At 40.5% G+C, this 21,965-nt stretch overlaps 1 protein-coding gene across 1 annotated transcript in view; it reads right to left on the reverse strand.

Moving 5' to 3' along the window:
- GRID2 (glutamate ionotropic receptor delta type subunit 2) overlaps positions 1-21,965 on the reverse strand; it is a 1,014,260-nt gene that overhangs the window by 444,145 nt on the left and 548,150 nt on the right. Inside the window, exon 3 of the mRNA XM_024197621.2 lies at positions 8,185-8,469. Coding sequence (XP_024053389.2) covers positions 8,185-8,469 — 285 coding nt within the window. The remainder of the gene's footprint in view (positions 1-8,184; positions 8,470-21,965) is intronic.

Raw genomic sequence — 21,965 nt, forward strand, 5'->3', positions numbered from 1 at the left:
TTGCACTTTACAGACTCTGTGGATAGTGTTTTTTACAGCAAGTTGTGAAAGGTGCCCATTTACAACATGATTTTGTTGTAAACACGTCACATAGCTCTATTCCTTAGCAGTGCAAGAAACCATCCTCACTGACATTTGCAGAAATGGCAGCATCCTACTTTGAAATAACTAATGTCTTAATAAAAGATACTTAAGGCCAAATTCAGTTCTCACTTGTGCCCCCCCACTCCTCCGACACAGCTCATCAACTTTTCTTAGGCCCCTAATGCAACTTGCACTGAACTCAAAGGCAATGTTTCCATTGATTTCAATGGGAGTTCGATCTGGCCCATAATGCAGAATTTATTAAATCAAAAATGGCAACAGACAGAGACATGATGGCTAAAAGGGGCTGATTCTGCTCTCACTTGTTATAACTTGCATTTACTTCAGCTGAGTTGAGTTACTCCTGATTTACTGACAGATGGCACAGAATCACATGGAGAATTATGAAAACACCTTACTGCTGAAAAACATACCAGGTAAAGGCAACAGGCACTGCTTCCTGCCTTGCCAAACATACTTGGTAATCCTGGTGTTCCTTTGATGTCAGCAGACTCTGTGTTTAACATCAGAGTTCTGCGGTAGGCAAACGCAGTGGTAATTATGCAGCAGCAGTAGTAAACTGTAGGATCTTATAGGAGAATCTGGGTCATGAGAGAGAAAAACCTCTTATTTTAACTAGCAAAAGACTTCAGTATCTGAGACCTTAATCTAGGTGCTATCACTGTTCTCTATGCACTTAGCAAAATACATATAAGTGAAAGAGAGAAAATGAAAAGTGAGTCAGATTTGGTTTAGAAGTTCTCTTTCCTCCTCCCCTACTCACACCAAGTATGCATCAGTGTAGCCTAAGCATGCCAGTCCCTCATTAGTATAGCTGGGTGGGAAATGGCTTTGCTGTCCCAAGACCTTTTGAAATTTTTCACCATCTTCTACCCCCCCCCCAAAAAAAACCATGCAGAGTGAATTATCTCACCCACCCCAGAATAGCCAATAGCCCACTGATGATGAAACTCCCCTGAGAAGTGGGAGAGCCAGGTTCATGTCCCTGCTGTGTCTGATTCAGAGCAGGAACATATCCTGGGTCTCTAACATCCCGGGTTAGATTACCCTCACCACTGGGGTTTCACTTACAATGTGGAAGACCCAGTCTCAAGGCTCTGCACCTCCCACAGAAACACAGAAATGTAGGACTGGAAGGGACTTCAACATGTCATCTAGTCCAGTCCCCTGCACTGAGGCAGTAGTAAGTATTATCTAGACCATACCTGACGGGGTTGTCTAAACTGTTTTTTAAAATCTCCAATGATGGAGATTCTACAACCTCTGGTAAATTGTCCTGATGTTTAACTACCCTTACAGTTAGGAAGTTTTTCCTAATGTCTAACCTAAATCTCCTTTGCTGCAATTTAAGCCCATTACTTCTTGCCATGTCTTCAGTGGATAAGCAGAACAATTTATCACCCTCCTCTTTGTAATAACCTTTTACATACTTGAAGACCGCTATGTCATCTCTTCCCCCCCACTCCCCCGCAGTCTTCTCTTCTCCAGACTAATTGACTCCAGTTTTTTCAATCTTTCCTCATAGGTCATGTTTTCTAGACCTTTTATCATTTTTGCTGCTCTCCTCTAGACTTTCTCCAATTTATCCATGTTTCCCGAAATGTGGTGCCCAAAACTGTACACAATACTCCAGTTGAGGCCTTATCAATGTTGAGTAGAGTGGAAGAATTACTTCTCATGTCTTGCTTACAACACTCCTAATACATTTCAAAATTAGTTTCATTTTTGCAACATTATTATATAGTTGACTCATTAAGCTTGTGATTCACTATAACCCTCAGATCCTTTTCTGCAGTACTCCTTCCTAGGCAATCATTTCTTGTTTTGTATTTGTGAAGTTGATTGTTCCTTCCTAAGTGTAGCACTTTGCATGCGTTCTTACTGAATTTCATCCTATTTATTTATTCCTCCAATTTTTCAAGATCATTTTTAATTCTAATCCTGTCTTCCTAAACACACTAAGAGTATGTCTTCACTACCCGCCGATCCGGCGGGTAGCAATCGGTCTATCGGGGATCGACTTACCGCGTCTCGTGAGGACGCGGTAAAATCGATCCCTGATCGCTCTGCCGTCGACTCCGGAAATCCACCTCGGCAAGAGGCGGCCGCGGAGTCGGCGGCAGCGGTCGGCTTTCCCCCGTCCTCACCGCCAGGTAAGCCGACCTAAAATACGCAACTTCAGCTACGGTATTCACGTAGCTGAAGTTGCGTATCTTAGGTCGGAACCCCGCTGTAGTGTAGACCTAGCCTAAGATAGCAGTCCTCTGGCCCCCACTCCCATCTAGTTCCCAAACACACAGTCCCCAACAGGCCACACTGTAAACTTTAACCAAGCCAAAAGAAAAACCAAAAAGACAGACAAGCTCACTCCAAAATTTAGTGCTCCCTCCTTCTTCAGCAGGCAGTCTTCCTCCCTGCCTCTCAAACTCCCCTGTTTGCTATCCGAGTTTGCTAGGACACTTAGCATCTGGATGTTAAGCCCTTCTCTCCTAGAATAGCCAATAGCCTGATGGCTAGGGCACTCACCTGGGATGTGGGAGATTCAGATCCCTGCCCTAAATCAGGCAGAGCTTCCCAGGTGAATGTTTTAGCTATAGGATGGGTCATATACTGAGCTGCTGGATGAGCCCCACACACAGAAGAAATTCCATTTTGGATCTGAGAAACCTGTTTCATCAAAACTGATATACTCCTGCAAAATGTTTCAGTTTCAACAAACTGGCATTCCTGACCAGCTATACTCATTAGTTATTAGTAGAACAATAGTCACTGACCAAGACTTACAGTTACTTATTTAAATTTTTCACTGGAGTAGCTCAATTTTGCTATGCCACAAAGTTTACAGAGAAACTCTGTTTTAATTATGATTAGTTCATTTTTAATTTTTTTCAAGAAAACATTTAAAATTTAATTTTTAAAAATCCCTATCACTTTAAAATAAATATCAGTGGTTTCAAAGTGAGGCTTCTGTATAACTTCCCTGTCACTCAGTTAATTAGGGCTTATAGGGAGCAATTGCTTCTTTCAAATACTTCCATTTTCTTTGTTGGTAAGGGAGTTTTAAATAGACTGCAGACTTCTATCAACTGAATATAATAGCTTTAGCAAAATGCACTCTTCTCTTCCTCTTAATAAGTTGAATACATAGGTCCAATTATGTTCAGAAAGAATTTGGGATATTTTACAAAGCAGAACACACTGTAAATGAACACTTCTGACCTGCAGAAGTACTTAACTCTAAACACAAATGATGCTCACTCTCTCTCTGCTAATGAAAGGTAACCGCTGATAGGCAAGATAAAAGTGAAAAGCATTTCCAATTTGTTGAACTTAAAACCTATGACACTGATAAATGGATATGCAAATTCTGCAGTCCTTTTTTGAGGCACAAGATATTTGGATTAGCATGATATTTATTTTGGATTCGAGCCCAGTCCTTCTGTAGCAAGATTTATTGTAAATACCAAAGGCATATTCTCTTTCATTCAACAAAAATATTACTGGAAATAATTTCAGAGATATGAGTAAAGTGTTTCCTTATAAATTGTGAAATTAAATAACTAGGAAAATTGGTTCACTTCCAATAAAGAAAAAGTAAACACCTTTAATCACTCACACGGATATATAGACACAGAAACATACATGACGTACACAGAAAAAAAGCACTCAGATAATTTTGGATTGTGTTAAAGGTGAAGAGACTGGATTTGAAAAGAATTAAACAATTCTGCTCTCAGTTACACTGCCATAAATGCGGAATCAATTCCCTGAACTAAATTGAATTGTTCCAGATTCATACTGAGTAACTGAGAACAGAATCCGACCTAAAACAGAGTGGAAAATATTCAATCAGTTTAGAGAGCTGGTCTACTGCTTTTAGCTGCCCTTTACTGTACTGTGCATTACAGGTATCCGTGTAGAACGCTTTCCCATAGTGTCAGCACCAAACAGAGACTCAACAGGGCTAAGAATTTATTTCCACTAGTTGTGCCACTTATTTGCTGGGTGATCTTGGGCAAGTCACTTCATTTCCATGTGCCTCAATTTCCCTGTGTGCAAAAAAATGGGGATATTGCTTTTTACATCCTTTGTACAGCGCTTTGAAATCTATCAATTAAAACCCATATAGGAGTCAGGAACTACTATCATCATGATCTGCATTGGGATTATCTCGCCCAGCTCATGCAGAAATGACAGAGAGTCTTTGACAGGCTGAGGTCCATGACCTTACTAATATTCGGCAAAATCTTTCATTTCTTAATTCTGTCAATGGTCTCACTATAATCATAAGAACAGCCATACTGGGTCACACTAATGGACTATCTAGCCCAGTGTCCTGTCTTCTGACAGTGGGCAATGCTAGGTGCCCCAGAGGGAACAAACGGAACAGGTAATCATCAAGTGATCCATCCCCTGTAGCCCATTCCCAGCTTCTGGCAAACAGAGGCTAGGGACATCATCCTTACCCATCCTGGCTAACAGTCATTGATGGACCAACCTCCATGGATTTAGCTAGTTCTTTTTTGAACCCTTCTATAGTCTTGGGCTGCACAAGATCCTCTGGCAAAGAGCTCCACAAGTTGGCTGTGCATTTTGTGAAGAAACACTTCCTTTTCTTTGTTTTAAACCTGCTGCCTATTAAATAAGTCAGTTTGGGTATTTTATCCATACCTATGAATCTGCCTGGGACTCTTCTACGAATCTGATTGCTCAGAGTGTTTTCTGCTTCAATCACAATTGTTGACACTATGAGGGAAGCATCCTCTTCATCATAATTAGCTCCTGCTTGGAGATAACGCCATTTCCTCTTGTGAAGACATTTACAATTGACATTTCGAGCAACTCCTCATAACTTTGCTGCTTCAGAGTTATGAACGCAGGGCCTGACAATTCACACTGTACTCAACGGGATGGTTCCCATGGAGTTGTAATAGCCTTTTTCATCATGCCCTACAAGGATTTAAGACGCTTTTCGCGCACTAGACAATTTTACTCATGTTAATCGCGTAACCAAACCAGCAGTTTTGTCATAGGAAGGCATATCCATTAATTGCTGCATCGGGGAATGGTCCAAGGCCAAATGAAGACAAGGGAGGCACTCATTCCATTCATTTCAGTGATCTTTACATCACAGCCACAGTAATAGATTTTTTTTTTTTTGCCTTAGATACACATGTCCCCCAGTCACCATAATATCTGAGCATCTCATAATTTTTTATTGCATCTATCCTCACTAGACCCCGGTGAGGTAGGAAAATTCCTTTATCCCCATTTCACAGCCTGAGAACTGAGGTACACCTATGGGAGTTGGGTGCCTTGGTGCTTCAGAAAATCCCTGTTAATGCCTCAATATTTGGAAAACTGTGGTTCCCCGTGACTTTCCCCAGGTTACACAGGAAGTCTGGAACAGAACAGGGAACCGAGCCTGGGCATGCCGGGTCCCAGGTGAGCACCCTGACCCAAGTGACCCTTCCTCGCTTCCTTGGACCATGTTCTGAATCCCCAGGCAGGTAAATTGGGCTCGTTAAGTGAGGAGGTTGTGTGTGTCACCAGGAGGGGGATATGCAAATAAGGGAACAGTTTCCTGTTTAAATCTACAAAAAACACGAAGATTCTGGTGGCACCTTAAAGACAACACATTTATTTGGGCATAAGCTTTTGTGGGTAAAAAAACCACATGCTCAAATAAATCTGTTAGTCTTTAAGGTGCCACCAGACTCCTCGTTGTTTTTGTGGACACAGACTAACATGGCTACCCCTCTGATTATAATGCTATTATATAAATCAGTACTTTCTTCTCATCTGCAATACTGTGCTCAAGACTGGTGACACTATCACAAAGAGCTCACTGTAGAATTGGTGGAAGTTCAGATATGAGTCACAAGAATGATTAGGGGCATGGAAAAAACTCTGATAAGAAAAATGATTGATAAGATTGGGACTGTTTACTTTTAGTGAGGAGACAAATAAGAAGGGACATGACAAACATATGCAAATAATGAATAGTCTAGAAAAGCTGCATCTAGAAATTCTGTTCTCATCTGATAATGCAAGAACAAGGGGATAATGAATTTGTATATTCAAAACTTATAGAAGGAATTACTTATTCACAAAACTAATCGTTAGAATGTAGAACTCACTGCCATGTGATGTTGTTGAAACTAAGCATTTAGCAAGATTCAAAGAGGGATTGGACATGTATATAGATAACAAGACTATTCCGAGTTATAGTAGAATGTATGTTTAAAAACTAGAAGGGACATAAAATCTCAAACTTCAGGGTTAAAGTTGATCTTTGACTATGGGAGGTTAGGAGGAGATAACCTTGGGTGGCAGATTATTCCAAATCTGCCTCCTACAGAGTTTCTTGAACTTTCCTCTAACTTAGTACTAACCACTGCCAGAGACAGGATACTGAACTAGTAATTCCTGTGTTCCCATGAGAAATCCAAAAAAGGTCAGAGCCACTTTGAGGACAGTGGAGGGACATTGCTTGCTGGCTTTTCTGCCAACCACAGGCTTAGGTCTCTGGTCTCCCAGTGGCTCACTTTACATCTGGTAAAGATGCTCCTGCCTCATTTTATGTCTGGAAGTGACAGGGCACAGAATGAATTAATCTCAAACCTATTGCTAGTGGACAGACATCCACATTATAAAACTGTCACCACAGTGGGATTCTGAAACAGAGACTAAAGACATAAAGGACATGGAGTCTGAAATACCCTCTCAAACCGAACAAATGGAATGCTGCAAAAACAATGTGAACGTTCTTTCTTATTCTCAACTACTAGTTAATTGTAATGTTTCTTCCCTTTTTTAATTCATGAATGTCTGTGTAAATAGATGTTTTGTTTACATGAACATTTGGGGGATGGTTCTTCTTCATGAGCATACTTATGTTTAGATGTGAACAAGCATGTTAATTCGTGGACAATAATTCACCATCAAAAACTCTTTGGAGCTGGGACTGTGTATTCATGTGTGTGTGTACAGCACCTATTACAATGGGGTTCTCATATTGACTGGGACTGCTAGCTATTTTATTATAAATACTTATTATTTGCTATTCATCATTCTATGTTGTCCTAATTTTAAAAAATTATCATTTAATCAGAGAACAAATTCAACAGCATATTACTTGGGTGACCAGTCAGACACCATTAAATATGAATAGCATATTGCTGAATTGAACCATTCACAACCTGAAGACTTAAGTTTGATAATAAGTTGTTAAATGTTCATCCAAACTAACTGTAAATACTTCTGCAAAAAGCAGGTTTGGTTTCAAAACAATTCATGAACAGAAAAAAATGGTGAAATTACTCCAATAATGTATCGATTATAACATGACTAGCCCTACTCTCAGGAAACCTGAGAAGTGATGCCTTCAGAAATTGATTGAAACACACAGTTGGATAGAATGGGCTAATTTGCACTGTGTGTTGTACTTCTTCTGGTGATACAGGACTGGTAGTTCAGCACCTCTCATAAGCACTACATGCACTCAAAGGTTTTTAAAAAGAATGCCTCTCCTTTCTGTCCCTTCTCCCCCCCCCCCCCCCCAACCCAAGTATCTATTTCTATATCTCTATTCAAGAAGTTTACCTGGGGGTCCTGCATTCACCCAAACCAGCCCATTCCCGTTAAAGTTTGTTTCTTGCTTACATTGCTATTTCAAATTCCTACCCCACAAAAGACTCCAGTACACACGAAAGATTTGCCCCTTGACAAAATTCTAGAAGTGTGAAGTCATATATTCTATCTGCTGAATTGTCATAATCTATTTGCACACACTAGCAAACAACAAAACTCATTAAAATCGTTTACACTTCATAAACACCACAAGATAGAAGGCTAGATAAATTCTGCATTTAACTTTATCAAAGGAATTATCAAACAAAGCCAAAGAAATTGATGGCTTTTAGAAATAGAGTTTTCTGGGGTTATGTGAAATCCGAACATAGCCATAAATGCTTATATGCAAAATGTAATGTAGTGGAAGATTTTAAAGATTTAATGCAATAGCTTTTAATACAATTACGGATTTGATAACAATCACCCCACTAAATAAATACTTACCATACTCGTTATCATAGAAAATAATGAACTTCTGCCAGGCGTATTCCGTGACCACCCTCAATATAACATCATTTACATAGACGGGTGGGCGGACAGACAGTGTGTAGTCATCATTTCGATTGCTCCTGGTGAGGCCACAGCCACTTCTTGGAGTCCCAGCTGTTGAACGCTGGATGAAGAGGTGAGGGATGTGCATGGCATCTGCCAAGGACTGCAGGGATCCCGCCGACGTACAGCCAATGGAGCTGACAAGGGCCAGGATGCCTTGGTTCATAAGGTCGCATGCTGTAAGAAAACACAATGATATTCAAGATGACAAGGGCAGTTCAGTGCTCACAGCTTATTTTTCTGCTGAAACAAATAAATACTGGGAGCTGACATGCAAGAGCTTCAGTGAAGTAAAAAGAAGTTAGCGTTTTGTAAATTCAATAATCTTGTCTACTATAAAACAGACCAATCTAAAATCTACCTTGTGCTATAAAAGTCAGGAGGCTTGTCTATTCAGTTCAAACTGCCTTACCTATCATCACTACCAAGAGCAGTAAGACTGTTCCTTCCCCTGTCCTGGAAGTGAAACTCAGCTAGAACATAAACTTATTCTATAAATATAGCCTTTGGAAGACTCTTACAAACTAAACCCAACTATCAAAATAACTGGATCTTCTGGGGAGATAAACACTTTCCGAAGTCCAGCATGCCCGTTCTGGGAATAAGATATTTGCATTACACATGCAGAACTTGACAGAATAACAGCTCAGACTAGCTGTCAACTTTTGAAGGCAACTGAATATAGTCATGCACATTAGCGTGTCCAGAAAGAACCAAAAACTGAATGGCTCTTGGGTTATACAAGAAATGTACAGCATATGTAATCTAACTTGTCTATTTTAGTATTTCAACAACAAAAAAAACCCCACAGTCTTATAAATAGAATGCTGCTTTCAAAACTTAGGGCAGAATTTCTGCAAGTTTTCCCTCCTCACTTTTTGGAAAACCATGTTCATGCAAAAAGTAACACCTTGTAACTAATAGCCCAGTCAATGAAGGCTGAGTTACAGCAGAAGTTCTGAATATTACACTAATGACATCCACGTGAATACCAAAGGTACTTATGATTAATGTTAATGCAATCAATCAATAAAAAGAATAAATAATTATTTGGGCTATAATTTTGAAGCATTACTCTGTGAAATAAAGCACAGAGTGAAGTGTTTATTTTGTCTTTCTAATTGAGTTGAGAGCCAGAGCAAGTCAGCAACACCAGCTTGTAACGTAAGAGCACAAATCAGGGACAATTTTTTAAATGCCTAATTTGAGACTGGCAAAACTACATGTGCAGTTACCCTGTATTCATATATGCAAAACAGAATTGTGCAGGAAAATACAATAGGTATTTACAGGTGCATATGTAGTATTTTAGTTGTGCAATTACCCATTTTGTGTGCAGATTTTGTGCACACAGCAGGTCAGGACACAAATGAAGAACCCACGTGAAAAATTTGGCCTTTAAAGTATTATTATAGCAGACATATTTTGTTATCAGACCTGTTAGATCAGATTGTCATCCCCTTACACTACTCTACAAATATTCCCATTGACTTCAATATAACTATTTATGGCATAAGGCACTATTCAATGTGAATAAGGATGTCACAGTCTAGCCCTTATAATCTTACCAATGTAGCCAAAAGATTGTATGGGAGATCATGGACACAGAGAATCTTTTTCATATAAAATTAATACATTTACCATGTAATATTTAGCAGTATTCAAGAGTACATCTAAAAGATTCAAAAGAAAGTCACCGTGTAAGTCAAAATAATATACCATTCAAGAAATGACAATAACGATTGAAGGAAGAGGTTATTCAATACTTCACATCACTAGATTTATCCATCAGAATTATTTCATGGTTTTTGTTAGTGTCCCTCTGCACCAGGAAAAGTGTGGCTCTGCTGTGTAAAGTGGAGATGGATTTCCATGGGGTTATCCAGGGATGCACATACCCAGAGGCAGTGCTAGCCCATTGGGGGCCCTAAACAGGAATATTTCTCCCCACATACACAAACACAACGCATTCTAAAAAAGTGAATGGGGGAATCACTTTAGCTGCATGGGGCCCTAAGCAACTGTTTAGTCTGCTTATGCCTAGTGCTGGCTCTGCACGTACTCCTGAACATCATGGAGTCCAGCTCTCCGGGGCTTCCCTGCATAGCAGAGCACAAATGAACAAGTGAAGAAGGGCGAAGATGATGGCAAAGAATTCATTACTTCACAGGTTTTTTTGTCCTCCCCTCTATAATGTAGGCTTTTTGGGAGCCAATTGGGGTACTATGTTAAAGTAGCCTCCACAGAGTGGCTCCAAAGCACTGGAGCTGGGGAAAATGACCCCTTCTCCTGTGTAGATCCCAGAGCATAGCTTACTACTTGTGCTGGGTCCCAGAATGGATGGAAGAGACACTGTCAGGTTAAAAATGAGATAGACTAGTTAATGTCTCTTTTTACTCAGCTTCTAATCACTTTTCCAGTGCTCTTTTCATACATTGGGTAAATATTGTGATATCTAGAGTGCAAGTCCTGCAGGGAATGCTATTCCTTCCAAGATAAAAGTTGCCAGTGTCATTAAAAAAATTATCCTTTATTTTTAGTTTAGATTTTTTTTTTTTTGGTTACCAATCTTTGCAAAAAAGATTTTTCAGTGCTGCTGAATTTTAGGCCTAAATGGACCCGACAACGTCCCTTTACATAAAATATGCCCTGCACCCACAGTCTCTCAAACATGACTTTACAAAACACATCACAGTCAGAGACAGTCTTACAGAAATCACCCTGAGGATCCTTCTCATGTCAAAAGTCTATATTTCTAGGCACTCCTTATGACCAAAAAATAATCAGGAGACTCACTATAATACTGCAGAACAGAGGGAATTTTCCACGGTGCACTGTGTTACTGAAACAAAGCAAAATAGGAGGGGAAAAGCATACAGTTCAATGATGGATTTATTCTGTTGCTTCATGGGGCCAAATCCTGCTCCTAGCACACAGACTGAAAGAGCATCTGCAATCTGCTCACTCCAGGTCACTCTATTATGAATACTGTTGAAGCATGAGGACTGCAGTAGCCCCCAAGGCTCCTGCTTCCCCAGTTATGCATACAAGGAGTATGTGTGTGTGTTGAGATGGGATGGTAATCCAGTCAATTTTGCTGGCAAATGCACCTTCGCACCTACAGTTAGTCTTACAAACTCTGATTAACTGAATGTATAGGCAGTTAGGCTTGTTATTTGGAATGTTCATTCTCGCTGCATCAGTCTCCCATCGACTGAATTATTTTTTAGGTAGAGAGCCATCTCTACAGTTTATACCCACATAAACAAAACAAAACCATTTCCTGGCGTCAAAACATTATACACACTCCTCATCCAGGCATAACTCCCATTGGCTTCAATGGGAATTTTGCCTCTGTAAGAAGTGAAAGATTGAGCCCTATATATTATCTTTTTTAGACAGTGAAAAGCTTAATTAAATCTTTTTTGTGCTTATCCAAATTTTCAGTGGTAGGTTTTTTCATTTCACTAACTACAGCACAAAAGCATCTGAAAATCCTTTCTCCATTCCCTCCCAAGCTTGAAGAAATCAGCCAGTACTGTGTCCTACCTCTAAGTAAAAAGATTACACAAGGACTTTAAAAGCATCTTGTCATTCAAGACTCCTTTAATTTACTGTCACTACCTGAGAGGTCATATTTTAAAGCGGATATTGAATCTATTCCTAATATGATCACGCTACATTCTTTTACCATCAATACACCATAAACATTCCCATGTCTTTACATCCTTCTTCAATATAGTAGAAATGTCAAATTCAAATGGATTAGTATACAATTCTATTAAAGGTGTGACAAAGTAAGCCTTAAGGAATACAGGATTAATAATAATATTTACATATCTCAAGAGTTGTACACATTAATTTATCCTCACAAGCATCACATGGTGGATATATAATAGGATGGCCTGCCACACCTGTTCATTGATCAGACCCAGATGGGGAGGGGTCAGGTGACCCCTATAAAGGGCTAAGATAGCTCAGTAGAGAGATCTGTACCAGAATGTTGAATTCCTGGAGTAGAGCATGAGTCAGGAGAATTGAAGGGAAGGGTGGGTCCTGCTTTCAGCACTGAGGAAGGCAAGCCTCTAGGAAATGTATCCAAGATGAGCAGAGGAAGTGCTTTTGTTTTTCATGTTTTGCCTACTTTTATGTTTGAAGAAGAAAGCTGAGCCTGTGAAGAGAATTGGGTGTGGCAGAGTCTCTTTCCAGGCATAGGCAGCAGGTAATTACAGGAAGCTCAGTCACCCCAAATCTATCAGTCCAGTTCACCAACTGCCCTCTCCCCTGGCCCACTCGACACACACATGCCCAAGTCAAAGAGAATCCCCAATGAGCCCCATGTGACGCTGTGGCAGGGTGCTTCTAGCAGCGAAGGCCAACAGACCAGAGTGGGTAGCCAGGCCACTGCCAAGACCTTGGGACACAATTGAGCCACCATTGCCTGGGGATAGTGCAAGGCCAGGTGGGCTTAGCTCACTCTGCAACCCCCAGCCCCTGCCCCAGAAGACTGGAGCTATCACTGCCCGGGGTGAGTGCAGAGCTGGGCGGGCTCACTCTCCAACCTTCCCTACAAACCCGGCCAAGATAAAGCTTGGTCCAATCTTATGGGAAAGGAGTGAACATTCTAAAACAAAATGCCAGAGACAGATTTTCAGACCACTGAATAACGATCCAAATAGGCTCACCATGTCATGGGGCACTCAGAGCTCCACCCCCCACAACCCTACACCTTTTCAATAGCAGCGTAGCTATTAAGTTTTACTCAGCCCCCACCCCAAAGAGTATCTTCACCCTCAGGTGTGATGATCTCTTTCAATTCATTTCCCCTGTACTCAGGGACGTCCCTAGGGGGATGCGGGGTCCGGGACAAATCAGCCTCCCCAATAGTCTCCTCGCCGTCCATCCCGTGCCCTCCCTCCCCCAACGTCCACCCCTCCTCCTCGCCATCCACCCACCTGCCTGTCTCCTCACCCTGCTTGCCTGCCCACCTCACCTGAATATCAGGACAAATGGCGTCCCGATCATACATCGGTCAGAACACAGAACAAAGGGCTAAATATCGGGACAGTCCCAATTTTATCAAAGTGCGGGGCCCCAGGCAGTCACCCCGATTCGCCCTATGCAAGGGACGGCTCTGCCTATACTACAGCAGCCTTTCCACTGCTCCTCTCAGCTTGGCTCACTCAGCAGTCTGTAGTATTCACCTGACCCCTTCCAAGCTGGGACTGATAACTGTCACCCATAGAGGAACAGGCCACCCTGTTACAGGATGATATTAAAATTGGACATCCCCCAGCCACAACCAGTAATTTATTGCAGTGTTTCTCATTCTGTATTTAGAGAATACTGGAGTAAATGTTCATTCCTTACAGTGGGTCACTAAGTAAACAGTATTAATTCCACGGAGCAGATGAGGAAATTGAGAGACACAGCAGTTAAGTGACTTGCCCAAGGCCACATAGTGAGTCACTGGCAAAACCACGATTCAGGAATTTTTGACCCCCAGTCTCATGTTCGTTCATCTAGAATATTCTGCCTCTCCATCCTGTAACAAAGGGAGACCACAGTGGACTCACACTGTTTTTTCATATGCTCTCAAATGTTTCATTTATCCTAGAAAATGTCTCATTTATCCTAGAGAGAGGAGATGATTTATGCCGTAATAAGTAAATCATTCATTGCCCCAAGATCCCACTGATAGAGAACCATATAAGCTGAAGGCATTGGCACATCAGGGAGCACTGATGATAGTACTCCATCATCACTCTCTATTAACACCCTAGGAGAACAAATAACTCTCTGCTTAAGAGTGAGTGTCTTTACTTTTGTAAGTAGATCAAAAATATTGGGGTGGGACCTTTGGAATCCCTACAGTTGTGTGACTCAGGCTCACCTCTGATGTTAACCATATTTCACACTAAGGCTATGGCTACATGACAGCTTGCAACTGCGCTACTGTAGCACTGCTAGGGCAGGTGCTCTAAGCTGACAGGAGAGAACTCTCCCGTTGACTCAATTACTTCAGCCCCCGCGAGCAGCGGTATCTATGTCAGCCCTTTATAGCTCTCCCACCGACATAGCACTGTCCACACCGGCACATAGGTCGGTGTTACTTACGGTGCTCAGGGGGGTGGCTTATTCACACCCCCGAGCGCTATAACTTATACCAACATAACCTGTAATGTGTACATAGCTCTCAATCCTGCTATCGTACAGACAGAACTTCCACAATAGGACGTCAGGTCCTTAATGAGTAAGAATTTCATTTTTATCACCCTATTCATATTGTGTAGAGCATTTATTTATTGGTTGAAAATGCATTAAAAATTTAAATTTAAAAAACAATATTTTCCAGATTATGAAAAATAATTTCTGAAAAGAACATAAACCTTGAGAAATGCACTGCTGCATTACAAGAACCTTTATGCTATAAGATAACTTGAAAATGTTTTCAAATGTATACATGTTTAGTATTTAGTTTTCAGATTTATCTTGGCTTTTCCAAAACACCTGAAGTTCACATAGTGGGCTGGTTTCCAATAAAAACTAATCTTTTAGAGATTCTTTTAAGTTGGAGTTTGGCACAGCTTCTTAATGCACTAAAATCCAATTTTTATGTTCAATAAGTTATTTTTTTTAAAAAAAAAGCGTAACCAATTTCATTTAAAATAAATAGCTAACATCTGGGCTGTCAGCTTGGGCTAACTACTTTCAATCTAACATGATTTAAAATAGCTGAATAAAAAAAAAACCTTGAAAATTTGTGCTTTATATACTGGAAACAATGGCTACTGACTGCCATAACTTAGCAACAAGATTCTCTATCTAAAAACATGTTTATAAAGCAAGTAGTGCACATATAAATAAAGAGAATTAATTGTGCTATACAATCATTGTTAGTGAAATTTAGTTTGAGGAAAAGGTGCGGGCATCCAAGTTCTTTAGGCACCTTTTGAAAATCTACCCATAATTTCTTGCTTATTTTGGAAATCTCTTGTGGAGGGCTACAATAAGGAAAGCTCTCTGGCTGAACAACAGAGGAGAACTTCATTACTGTCATTCTCTGCTCAGGATGCCCTTTCCCCCCTCTGTCTCACTCCCCTGTCGACGGAATAGCTAGCTGCTCCTCACATTTCCTTCTCATCCTCAGGATGTTGACCATGAAAGGTAGAGTGACCAGATGTCCTGATTTTACAGGGACACTCCTGATTTTGGGGTCTTTTTCTTATATAGACTCCTATTACCCTCCCTCCCCCTGTCTTGGATTTTTCACACTTACTGTCTGGTCACCCTAATGAAAGGTGATGAAAACAAGCAGATCTTCATGCCTTCCCCACACCAGGGGCAAAGGGATAATGTTCAGGGATCTTAGCCTGTGTTCTGCCCTCTCTCTTTCCCTTGAGCAGTTGTACCCACCACAGAGTGGGTCTCTGTTTCTACAGCAGTGTCTCCTGTCTTTAAATAAGTCTAAAACATTCCTGGCTTAAACATAGACGAGATCACCAGTTCAGAAAAGGAAAATTAGCATGAAAATGTAAAGGAAGTTTAAACAGATAAACTACAGATCTTTTTGCTTTATGTTCATAATCTTGTGAGGAAGGAAAAAGGATAAAAAAATATAATTATGAGGCATATTATCATGAGATCTTGTTACTTAATTCTCAATAAATCTTTTTTAGTCATTTTTAGATACCAATTCTGCTCCTGCAAATTATTCTTCTTTCATAATACAGTGGTTCAACCTGGATTTATAACTGATTTATTTCAAGATGAGTGACAGCACATTTTTAATATACCTCAAGATACGTTCATAAGGAAATAAAGGCAAGATCTTCTGGCTGAAAGAATGCAGGAAAAAAAAGTATGCATGACTGGGTTTTATATAATGTTCTTCTTTGAACTAGAGATACATGTGCCCAAATCCATTCCTGTTCCACTTTTTTGGCATGGGTTATGGAAATCAATCTTGATAACATCTTCTTACCTGCAAGCATTTATCCCCCTCCTCCTCCAACAATACATTATATATAACTCAGAGTGGTGATATTTTTAAAGTAACTTGTTATTAACATTTAAGGGATTTTATTTGGTCCTGATTGCTAAACCGGATTTGTAGTTACCAATTTTAACAGATGGTGCTTATTCAGGTTAGAGGTTTCTTTGTGTGGAGGAAAATATATATTATATATATAATTTGAATACATGCTTAATGTCTGGATTCAGATCTCAATAAAAAATTTAAGAAAAACCACACACACACACACACAACCTGGAGAAGGAGGTGCATCTCTGCAGGATACAAATACAGCACAGTTACCACTAAGTACAGCACCTGGAATTTTAGCTGATCTGTCTGTGGATGTAGCTGGGGATAGAGTTTCTCTTCCACATTCAGGATTCTGCCAAGGATGACCAGTGTTTTATACTTACTCACTCAAAACTAAGCAACCATTTGAGCCTTGAAAACTGGGCTGGCAATCTCACAAGTTTTTCAGGAGAAAGGATTTATTTTTCCATAGTATTTCAGCATTCCTTCTTTCCATCCAAGGTTCATTAAATATATTGTAAGGCCTGAAGAGGCCATTGCAATTTAGTCTGACCTCCTGTATAACATAGACAAAAGGGCTTCCTTGGAATAATTCCTGTTTGAACTAGAGCAGATGGAACCACAGTGTGTGAAGAGTGTGAAAATGGAAGCTGATTTTACGTAAGTTAATTAAACTTTCTCAAACCACTAACAAAGTCCATATTTTGGACAAAGTGCCAGGTTGGCTATTTTTTTTAAATCCCATCTGATGCCTGTCTCCTCCTCTTCCTTTTCATTTCTGTTTTTCATACACTACACAAGCCTTGCTAACATGCCATATACCAGCCCAAGCAAAACAAAAATCCATTCGCTCTTTGCCATGAAAAAAGAATATATGTGTCTCAACTGGGCTATTAGAATTTTTCACAGATAACACATGCCCTCCACAGTGAACAATGTTAATATTATGCAAGTAATATAAATGGTTCAACTGGCAGAGTCTCAACAACACAAAACATACTTAAGAGCATTGTCGGAACATATAGCTGGGTGAACGTAAATTTACCAAGCTCCAGTTAGTTGAAGCCCTATAGCTAAAGGAAAGTTGGTTATTCCTCTAACTGCATTGACTGAGGTTTCACCCCTTCAGCACTCCTGGGATCTACAAGAGCTTACGGCTGCAGAGTTTAGGAGACCATAGGATTAATGCTGACCAGCAGTATCCCTTCTGCTGAGCCCTTGGACACTTGATTATGTAATCTCTCAGTTTTACAAAGATTTGGTGCATATTTACCCATTTCTCATATCCCATTCATGACTACTGCAAACACAAATTACCAATAGGCAAGTGCTCAAGAAACCCTCATCCCCATAATCAATGGGGGTGCTGACCCAAAACTCCTTGATGTCAATGGGAGTACCTTTCATTGACATTAGCGAGTACTGGGCCAGAGCCAGTGACAAACTTGCACAGAAAAACTGGAACTGAACCACGACGTTCAAAAAGTTTGGTTAAGTCCTTTCATTGTTTTTCACCTTTGCACATCCTCTGACATTCCAGATTCTCTCTGGGAACAGAAGCTGAGGTGCCAAAATACTATATGGTTATCTGTTCAGTTCTACAGAACTAAGAGGCCCAGGTAAGCATCCATACTTTTAGGTTTTTCTCTAAACTAGTATTCTCTATCTGCACATTATGATGTTCGAGCATCACTAAACATTTGTGAGTTTGCCACTGCCTGTCTCCCTGCTTTGCCGCTATCAAAACTGAGCGAGTGACGCTCCTTTTGCTGTTCAGATAACAGACGGAGATAGACTTATGACACAAAATTTGGATCTGGATCTCAACCCCCCATGCCCGCCCCCCCAAAGTACAAGCATGTTTGGAACTGCTGTTTGGGTTCAAACCACCATAAATACAGGGATTCAGATGTGAACATCTCCAAAGTTCAGGGTCCCCCATTCAGGGCTTTGGTTCAAGCCTATTTCTTACAGGCATGCGAGCCATATGCCACAAAACATTACAGGCCTTCCTTCACTGTTGTGTAAGCAATTTCCATTCAGTTGTGTGCTTACATATGTGGCATTCTGAAGCAATTAAATAAAATGAAAAATTATAATTTATATTTGTAACTGGCATTGAATTATACTTGATTACTTATTAAATGAAGCATATGTCACTTTAAGCTAATGAGTTTCCTTCTTCACTTCAGCCCTGAGCTGTAGCTGTATCTTTTACTTTTAATTTCTTTTCTCAGCTCTGTACAAGGGGTTATTAAGCAGTGCATTGGGTCTGATATAGTATTTAACAGCAAGCTTGCCCTCTGCATAGCAGCAATTATATAGAAATGAAAAGGCTGAGTCATAAAGCAGCTTAATACAAAATTAATGACAATTTATCAAACGATAACACCCTGGTAAAATCATATGGTTTTATTCTAGTTATTAGTTTTTTAAAGGCCCTGTGCAAGCATTTGAAAAAATCCTATATTTAAACCTTGGGCATTAATAATTCTCATTTTATGCACTTCTCATTAAACATACCAGGACAATGTTATTGTTAAGTGCAGAAACAAAATTTACACAGTATACTTGACACTACTTGACAAAAATTAAAATGCTATACTTTATATGACAATCTGCCTAACCATTTATGCTGTTATGAAATAACAGATCAACTCAAAGCCCCTTGTGTGCTAGTCTCTCTCAAAATACTAATGTCCTGGTTCCCAACTCATTTGTGTGCGCAGATGTGCATGTGAAAAAAAAGCTCATCATGATAGATTGGCATCCCGATGCCTCTTCTCCCATCATATCCCAGCTAGATCATCACCCCCTCCCTTTTTTCTGTTCCTTTTCTCTCATGTCCTTTCTGTCCCTTATTTCACCTCTTCCTTCTAATCTATTTTCCCTTTTGAGCAGTCAAATTTTTCCCCCTTTGTTCATCACCTTGTTTCTTGTTCTCCCCCTTCCAGGGACCCCTTCCACCCAGCCACACAGCACACACTTTCCCTGTTCAGGCCTCTGCTTCTCTCTCCTTCCCCACTCACTTCTGTCCTCTCCACTGTCAGGAGACAGTATGGTCCAGAGGATCTGGCACTGAACTTCAGAGTCTTGAGTCCCATCTTTTATTTCCATCACTGCTATTAATTTGTTCTGTGGCTGACTTTGGACAAGTTACGTGAATTCTCTGTGCCTCAGGTCCTTCTGCAGCAGGGATAATGATATTTACACATCTTTGTGAAGTGCTTTGAGATCTATGGATGAGAAGTGTGATCTAAGTACCATTATCATTCTCTCCCTCTCTCATTTCAACCCAGTAGGGACATTCCATTCCTCATTAGACTCCCAGCTGCCACAAGTTCCTTCTCTCTCTCTCTCACACACACACACACACACTCTCTCTCTCTCTCTCTCGTGCGCGCACGCTCTGATTTAGAGTGCTTCACAAGCATTTCTAGTCCTGCCCATTAGTATGGAGACAGTAGGCTTTGTTGGAGAGAGACAGATGTGCTGTGTAGCACAATACTACAACCTGCGTCAAGGCAGACAAAAGAACATTCAGCTGGTAGCTATATCTTAGTGGGAACCCCTACAATAGAGAGATCTGCATGTGCTACCCCGGAGGAGTTTGGCATTCTTCCAGGTACGGAGCTCACTGAACAATACTGTTCAGAATGAGACCCCCCCAAAGCAAAAACATGGACTGCTTTCTCTCCCAAGGTGCAAGCAGCAAGCATCCTGAGCATCTTGTTCTCAGGGGATAGTGGGCACCATATGGGAAAGAAAATGAAAAGGAAAGAAGTTTTTATATGCCACCTAGATTGTGAAAGTTTAATTTCTTTTTCACAATAGAGGTAATTCTATAAGGCAAATAGAATGAGCATTGCAGTTTGAGCTGCAAACAATATTAAGACCAGGACTTACATTCACACTAAAATGCATCGGTATAGACAGACTCTACGTCTAATAAAAAGAGCTTTTGTTTGAAAATAAAAAGAATGCAGGGAGAAAGCAACGTCAGCTGCAAAGAATGAAAGGATGTGAAAAACCTGGAAATTCAGTGAGGGCTCAAGAACACTAGATCCACTAATAGACTAGGCTCTTGAGGAAACTTCAAAGGAGTCACTATTAATTATTATGTGTCAAGAATAGAAACTGGGTTTTATTGTGGAGGCACCAATTAATAAAAACAACAACTAGCCCTTATATAGCACCTTTCATCAGTAACATTCAGAGTGCTTTGCAAAGGAGCTCAGTATCATTCCCCATCTGTTAAAATGTGGATAAACTGAGGCACAAAGCAGGGACGTGACTTGCCCAAAGTCATCCAGCAAACCAAAGTTGTTGTCGTTCATGCCCCAACGAGCTCAATCTGAACAGACGAACAAATTAAAACATCCTAGGAGGTGCAGAATAAAGTCCTATCTTGGAGCTTTTTCCATTTTGTTTTTAAACATTAACTAATGAGTGGAGGACAGCATTTTTGCTGACATTGATTTAGTGTAAGTGGGCTTCAGAAAGTAGGTGGATTTTGAGGGGATTTGAAAAGTGAGAAGAGGGAGCCCTAGTACAGTGGGATGGAGGGAAAGATTTCTGGCATATGGCGAACATGGAAGAGGAATAAATTTGACAGTGAGAGATGAAAGGGCAAGATTCAGAGAAGTTTTTTGTTTTGTGTTTGTACAGCACCTAACACAATGAATTCCTGGTCCATGAGTGGAGCTTTTAGGCACTCCAGCAATAAAAAAAAACCCAAACCACACAGTATGTATGTGTGTTGGGGGTGGAGGGTTGTAGGAAGTAAGCACACAGCTGTAGGAGGAGACAGAGTTTTGAAGGCAAGAAGCCTAATCGAATGTAGAAAGCAGAAGGAAAACAGTGGAGGGATTCAATAAGGGAGTGATCAATGAACAAGGAAATTTTTTTTAGCAACAGTGTTCGGCTGGACTGAAGTGAAATCACAAGATGACTGGAGGAGGTTAGAGAGGAAAAGGTTGCAATATTTAAGGGAGATAAAGGCATGAGTAGAAACTAACTGTTGGGAAAACATAAAAGAGCAACTTCCATAATTTGGTAGCTTTGGGGCATTGCATGTTCTCTCGCTTTGTGCTTACAGCTCAGGACAGACAAGGGGTGTATTCATTGGGAGCCTCATAAGTGGGGACAATTGAGGAGGACTGATTTAAAAAGAAGTGAAGATGGAAATTCTAGATAGGAGTGAGAGTCCAGGAATGGAAGAACGTACAAAATGAGAGTGGAAGAAGGAAATAAATGAGAGGGGTGCGGACAGAGCAAAGGGACCCAAGAAGGCTTATGAAAAGAAACATGAGTGAAGGTATATATAGGGGAACAATTGTACAGAACTTTGGGAAAAAGGAGAAGAATGTGATATTTTATTCAGTAGGCAAGGAGATGTCAGGAGTTCCAATAGAGAAGTAAAGGAGTCCTATATACATCATGGAAGATTATGTTGGCTGCTGCACTATGGAAGGAAGGGAAGGGAACAGGAAAGACAGCAAGAGGCCAGAGAGAGGGAAGTTGCAACAGCCAGGGTGGGAGATAGCCAATGTGTTGACAAGTGTGTCAGTTGAAGGGCAATGAGGAAAAATCAATATGATGCATGCTGTAAATGAAGTAGCAGCAG

The sequence above is a fragment of the Terrapene carolina genome, unplaced genomic scaffold, assembly GCF_002925995.2.
Source record: "Terrapene carolina triunguis isolate 2854851 unplaced genomic scaffold, T_m_triunguis-2.0 Scaffold789, whole genome shotgun sequence".
NCBI lineage: Eukaryota > Metazoa > Chordata > Testudines > Emydidae > Terrapene > Terrapene triunguis.